Source organism: Zingiber officinale, unplaced genomic scaffold (assembly GCF_018446385.1).
Source record: "Zingiber officinale cultivar Zhangliang unplaced genomic scaffold, Zo_v1.1 ctg213, whole genome shotgun sequence".
Classification (NCBI taxonomy): domain Eukaryota; kingdom Viridiplantae; phylum Streptophyta; class Magnoliopsida; order Zingiberales; family Zingiberaceae; genus Zingiber; species Zingiber officinale.
Genome location: NW_024589893.1, coordinates 26,854 through 33,307, shown reverse-complemented (window position 1 = coordinate 33,307; position 6,454 = coordinate 26,854). Strand labels below are relative to the sequence as shown.

Below are 6,454 nucleotides of genomic sequence, written 5' to 3'. Positions count from 1 at the left end.
TAGTGTTGACTGTAGTTCGTGATTGAGGCACCAGCTGTGAGATAGAGACCTTGGCCTCTTTGTTGTACGAATGGATAACAAGTGAACAAGATGCATACCTAGCTTGATTCCACATATATATCATAAATGAAAAGAACTCACGTTCACGTGATTGTTGTATTTAAAACAAAAAAATCAATGTTAATTTTTTATTCAAATAAGGAAATTTTCTGACAAAATCAGATCAATAAAAGCATTAATAAAATATCAGAAAATTAGATCCAACTAACAAAGTCGGCTCCATAACACTCCATAATTAAAGCTGATGGTGCTTAATTATTATCTAACTCAAGTGGTGACATTTACAATACTTTATTCATGTTATTATTGAAATTGAACCTTCTCTAACCTCCCATCCTTTGCTTGCTAGTCCTCAAATCACAGAGAAATCATTGATAAATGAGTCTTGATGAGACAGATGTTTAAATTTATCGTCTCAAATTGTCTTAATTTGCTAAACTAAATCATTGTTCATAAAAGCCAGTATTTCAAACAAAACTACTACAAATTATTATACATGTGATCATTTTCCCCTTAATCCATTCACCTCTAAAACTTGCTCATCCCTTACAACGGTACCTAATCATTTGGACACTCATTTCCATCCGTAGCTTTTATAGTCTCATGCAGGCACACTTAGCTTAATTCCCCAAGATATACAAATAGACCTTGAGTTTTCCTTCTCAGTCCACTTCCTTTTTATCAGGCTTAGACTACTAGACTCAACTTTGACATTCACTCAAGAACTTGATTATTAGGAGACTAGTGGTCATCCCTAGCCAGCCTTAGTAATTCTATACATAAAAGAAATCTTGAGTAGTCTAGTAAAAATGTTTACAAATCAGCACCTTTTAGCTGTCAAATTTGGCTGAAATTGGAACAGGATTGTTGATTGCTAGTGAATAAAGAGTACTGATCATCAGCAGTTAGAATTTGATGCCAATAGAATTGGAGGATGGAAAGGAACCTTCATCACACTTCTTAACACCATACTTGGTCGCATTCATGACACCAACTGTCCGCATTCTCTGTGCCAACGACAACGCCCCCCCAACCTCCAATTTTTTGAAGCCTCTCGTCATTATTGCAGATGAAAAATCTAATGACCAAGCCACACACTCCTCCCATGAAGCCATCGATTTGTTCTGCAGCTGTGCGTTCCTTCTCAATTAATTGGTTGTAAAACCAAAACAAGATAAAGAGAGAGCAGAAATCATTAAGAGAAATTCATCCTCCTAGCTCTTAGTTTCATAGCATGAATGATCAACCCCACTCCAGCTCAGCCTTCATATAGTTTCTTTTAATGCACCACTGTGCTATTTGTTGTCCCTCTTAAATGCACCGAATTTGCATTTACAGATCAGACTGCATCTTCTTCAAGTGGAATAGAAGATCGCTGAATTCTTTCTTCATGGATCTCTTGATCAAGTTCTTGTGCTTCTTCCTCATTGTACTCCAAACGGCACAAGGTATGTTTCTTTGATTTTCTCCCTTCTCATTGAGCGCAACCGCAAATGCATGAAGTGTTTCAGTGCGCGCAGTGACTAAAAAAGGCGACATTTTGAAGGAAGAATTTACTCCCCTGTTCGCTCCAATTTGCATTCCTGTGATCATCGATCAAACTAAACTGGACCTTTAATTTGAAGAGATTTTTCTTGGAATTTTACCAATTTATATAATCTGAACAAATTTCTCATTGCACGCAGCAGATTCCTGCGGCAACGAGAAGCATTCTTATCCTTACCTGCACGAAGCGAGTTGCTTCTCGCAGGCCAAAAAGGAGCGATTCGACTACATAATTGTGGGCGGCGGCACCGCTGGGTGCCCCTTGGCGGCCACTCTCTCCCAGAACTACAGCGTGCTGGTGCTGGAGCGGGGTGGCTCGCCGTACGGTAACCCCAACATTTCTCACATGCAGAACTTCCACATCTGCCTCACGGACACCTCCCCTTCTGCACCATCTCAGCCCTTCATTTCCACCGATGGCGTCATCAACGCTCGAGCTCGAGTCTTGGGCGGCGGCACCTGCATCAACGCCGGCTTCTACACCAGAGCCAGTCCAAGGTAATCAATCAATCAAAAATGCAATTATAAATTTTTGAGGCGTTTAATTTAAAAAACACCAAAAAGTAATTTTGACTCTTAACGATTGAGATCTAATTCTCACAATAAATTAGACGATTAAAAAGAGCTTAAAATTGGACCTCGTCTTAGATTTTGTAGCTAGCTAGCTAGCGTCGTTATGCAATTGCTTTGCATTATTGAAAAAACAAAATGTTAAACTTTGAAATAATTATGCAGCTACGTGAAGGCAGCGGGGTGGGACGCCAAGCTGGTGAACGAGGCGTATCGGTGGGTGGAGCAGAGGATCGTACACTGGCCAGAGGTTGCTCCGTGGCAGGCTGCCCTCCGCGACGGCCTGCTCGAGGCTGGCATCGGGCCCTTCAACGGCTACACCTACGACCACCTCTACGGGACCAAGATTGGGGGCACCATCTTTGACAAGGACGGTTTCCGTCATACTGCCGCAGACCTCCTCGCCTCAGCGAACTACAGCAACCTCAGAGTTCTCCTCCATGCCACCGTCGAGAGGATCATTTTCGACGGAGGACCCGGTGATTAAATTAAGCTTCAGCTTCCTCACTCACTAAAAGAATTTTGCGATAATGTAGTATTATTAACATCAGGGCGGCGGTGGCCGACAGCGGCAGGGGTCGAATTCAAGGACGAATCGGGCAAGCGGCACCTGGCTCTCCTCGAGGACGGAAGCCGGAGTGAGGTGATTCTGTCGGTGGGCGCCATCGGTAGCCCACAGTTGTTGCAGCTCAGCGGGATTGGGCCGCGGAAGGATCTCGAGAAATTGGGCATTCCAGTGGTCGTCGACAACCCGCACGTCGGGAAGGGGATGGCGGACAACCCGCTCAACTCCATCTTCATGCCCACGAAAAAGTCGATACGACAGTCGCTGATTCAGACCGTCGGCATCACCCATCGCGGCGTCTTCATCGAGGCCAGTAGCGGCTTCAGCCAGTCATCGGACAGCATCAAGTGCCATCACGGTGTCATGTCCGCCGAGGTAGTCGTCCATCTCCGCGCGGCATCGTTATTGATCTTTCTAGCTACAATTTCAATCAATTTCTTGATGGTGGTATGCTTGAAGATCGGGCAGCTCTCGACGATTCCTCCGAATCAGAGGAGCCTCGAGGCGGCGCAAAAGTACGCGAGGGAAATAAAGAAAACCCTGCCGAGGGAGGCGTTCCGAGGCGGCTTCATACTGGAGAAGATAGACGGGCCGCTGTCCCGGGGCGGCATCCACCTCGTCGACGGCGACGTGGACACTCCGCCGGCCGTGACCTTTAACTACTTCAGCCACCCTTTGGACCTTCGGCGGTGCGTGTACGGGATCCGCAGCATCGGGCGAGTGGTGCGGACGAAGCGCTTCGCCGACCTCACCATCGAAGACACCTACACGATGGAAGCGCTACTGAACATGAGCGTGCGGGCGAACGTGAACCTGATTCCTAAGCATACCAACGACACCGCCTCGGTGGAACAGTTCTGCAGGGACACTGTCACCACCATTTGGCACTACCACGGCGGCTGCTGCGTCAGGAAGGTGGTCGACGGCAAGTACCGGGTGCTCGGCGTACACAGGCTCAGGGTGGTGGACGGCTCCACGTTCTACAGGTCACCGGGGACGAACCCACAGGCTACCGTCATGATGATGGGAAGGTAGGCAAATAATATCATTGGAATTCTTCCAAGAAGAGACCTTGTAGAATTTGCAGTCACAAATCTAATCACTAGCTTGTACACTTAATTTATATATGCTTCTTGTGTGCGTTTGATACGCAGATACATGGGAGTGAAGATACTGAGGGAGAGACTGGGAAGAGCAGCAGGAGTATAAGTGATTGCCATTTTGTGTGCGTGTGCACTGCGATATAGAAGAAAGAACCTTGGTCTGCTGATTATTACTGGGAATTGGGATTATTGTGAAAAGTTTCTTAAAGAAAGAAAGAAACATTTAGAAAGAGATGGAATACATACATAGATGTTTGACAAATGTATGTTAACTATATATGCCTAATAAATAAATTAAAATTCAGTTTTTGGTTTATTGGAATCAGTATATTTAACAATGCAAGAAGTTAGTCCTATTTAATTCTTCTTCCTTTGTCGAGCCATATTGGAGTAAATTATTGGAGCTAACCAGCTGATATATGGAACACGCCCAAATCATATTAATTGGTCTTCTGCACTATGAAAGATACAGATTAAGTTGTGAATGTTCATGGACAAATAAGTTAACTGATTATTATGCAGCAAACTCAAACTACTCAAATGGCGAAAGGTTGAAAGTTAATTTCAGAAACGTTTGAACTAATTGAGCTACGCAAGTAAGGGGGCGTCAGTGTCGTAATAGCCCCCTCGCGTAGGCCTCTAGACCTTCAACTTCTGCCATCGTAATTAGCTACGTGTGGTCCACCTTTGTTCTTCCTGATCAGTTAATGATTGCACGGTTATGTTGTAGAGAAATGAGTTCGACGCTACTCCACTGTACATCCTTGCATGCCTGTACCTTGAAACAACATGGTTGGTTACCCCAGGCTCTTTGGCCCTCTGTCCTAAAAAGACTTGGTGGCCCGCGAGTTTCACGGTTACTTTTTGATGCAAATTTATTGCGTTGGAACAAGAGCAATTCTTTCTTAATGACAATGATTGCTTGGGAGAGATCAGATAGCATTTGTACGAGAGATCAGATAAAGAAAACTGTTGAAAGGCAATATGTGGAGAAGTGATAAGTGATATTCAATGTGTTCTCTTTTTCAAATGTTTCTATTTTTCAAGTTTGTCAGTTATGTTCTTGCTTATTTTCTAGGCGTTTTTAATTTTCTAGTCAACAACTCTTGAGCTGGTTGTGTTATTTTCTAGAATCGTCTTTAATATGTTGTCTCCATGACAAGTGTATAAATATGTGTAAGATGAATATCAAACTATGATTTACATCACTGTCTAAATTCCATTCTCTTCCGTTTCTGTTTTCTTTATGGTATCAGAGCAGGAAGTTTCTATATAAACTCTAAATTCTTTATATTTGTCATGAACCCTGACAATTTTTCCTCATCCTCTAGTGAGATAACTGCTGATTCTAACAGTTTTGATGCTGAGCAGAATACTTCTCACAAATTGTGTTCAGTATTACTCAATGAATACAATTATTTGCCTTGGTCTAGGACCATCACTATTGCTCTTGGTGGTCGATCAAAACTTGGCTTCATTAATGGAAAGGAGGCAGTTCCTGAAGTAACTGCACCAGGATATGAAGCTTGGCTAGCCAAAGACCAAATGGTTATGTCTTGACTATTGAATTCCATGGAACGGAATATTGCTGAAATTTTCAGCTACTCTTTTTCTTCTCTAGAATTATGGGAAGCTATTCAAGATATGCATGGAAATCAAAACAATTCTGCTAGAATCTTTCAGATTCAGCAAGAAATTGCAAGTTTCAAGCAGGAGGGAAAATCCTTTGTAAGTATACTCGGTAAACTAAAGAATCTATGGAACGAGCTAGAAGTTTATCGCCCTCATACCACTGATCCTATCATTCTTAAGAAACGTGTTGAGGAAGACAGGGTGTTCCAGCTACTTGCAAGTCTTGATTCTGATTATGAAGAATTCAGAAGTCACATTCTAATGACTACTGAGTTACCTTCCTTAAAGAATGTTTGTGCGGCCATTCAAAGAGAAGAGGTTCATCGGAAAATTATGCCTAAATATGATGTATTAAATACCTCTAATCCTCATGCTTACCTTACTCTTAACGAGGAGAAGAAACCTTACAAGGGTAAGCGTCCGAATTTGAAGTGTGATCATTGCAGAGGTATTGGACACACGATTGATCGTTGTTGGATTCTTCATCCAGAATTAAAAAACAAATCTAGCAATGATAAAAAGGGAAGTGATCAGAAACATAGTTTCAACTCCAAAGCTCACGTTGCGTCTCATTCTGCTGAATCCTTCACTTCTAATCCGATCACTTTGCTTAATGAATTTGCAAATTTTTTGCATAACAAACAAAGCACAGACACTTCTTCAGAAGCTGAACATAGCCAAGATAAGCCAACATCGCTCTTGAGCAAATTTGCAAGTTTTCTTACGGATACAAATATTTCAAATTCTGAAGGTATTTTATCTACCTTTATTACTATGTTGAAAATTAATTCAACCTCAAATTTGTGGGTAGTAGATTCTGGTGCGCCAGATCACATAACTAATAATCTTATTAATGTATGTGATTATATGCCTATGTCTTCATTTGTATCTATTGCCAATGGTCAGAATGTTCAAATCAAAGGGAAAGGGATAATTAAACTCCTGCCAGAATCTATCAAATCTGAAGTGCTCTATGTTC

The 6,454-nt window shown here is 42.4% G+C and overlaps 1 protein-coding gene across 5 annotated transcripts; it reads left to right on the top strand.

Moving 5' to 3' along the window:
- The first annotated feature begins 1,368 nt into the window (after nucleotides 1–1,368).
- LOC122036808 (protein HOTHEAD-like) lies at nucleotides 1,369–4,159 on the top strand. Of its 5 annotated transcripts, none has more exons than XM_042596229.1 (6): nucleotides 1,369–1,508; nucleotides 1,749–2,103; nucleotides 2,341–2,654; nucleotides 2,727–3,115; nucleotides 3,200–3,771; nucleotides 3,895–4,159. In XM_042596229.1, the coding sequence occupies exons 1-6, from the start codon at nucleotides 1,376–1,378 to the stop codon at nucleotides 3,947–3,949; spliced, it is 1,818 nt and encodes a 605-aa protein (XP_042452163.1). In that variant the 5' UTR covers nucleotides 1,369–1,375; the 3' UTR covers nucleotides 3,950–4,159. The 5 variants fall into 5 exon arrangements, with proteins under 5 accessions (XP_042452163.1, XP_042452161.1, XP_042452165.1 ...); XM_042596231.1 differs by having other exon boundaries at nucleotides 1,376–1,508; nucleotides 1,746–2,103; nucleotides 2,745–3,115; XM_042596230.1 differs by having other exon boundaries at nucleotides 1,376–1,508; nucleotides 1,746–2,103; nucleotides 3,209–3,771.
- Nucleotides 4,160–6,454: the final 2,295 nt, after the last annotated feature.

Bases quoted from the DNA above. Each gene is read 5' to 3' on its own strand.
- LOC122036808 (XM_042596227.1), top strand. From the start codon at position 1,376: ATGCACCGAATTTGCATTTACAGATCAGACTGCATCTTCTTCAAGTGG. The intron at 1,509-1,748 runs GTATGTTTCTTT...TGCACGCAGCAG, and splicing joins TGTACTCCAAACGGCACAAG to ATTCCTGCGGCAACGAGAAG. The intron at 2,655-2,726 runs GTGATTAAATTA...TATTAACATCAG, and splicing joins CATTTTCGACGGAGGACCCG to GGCGGCGGTGGCCGACAGCG.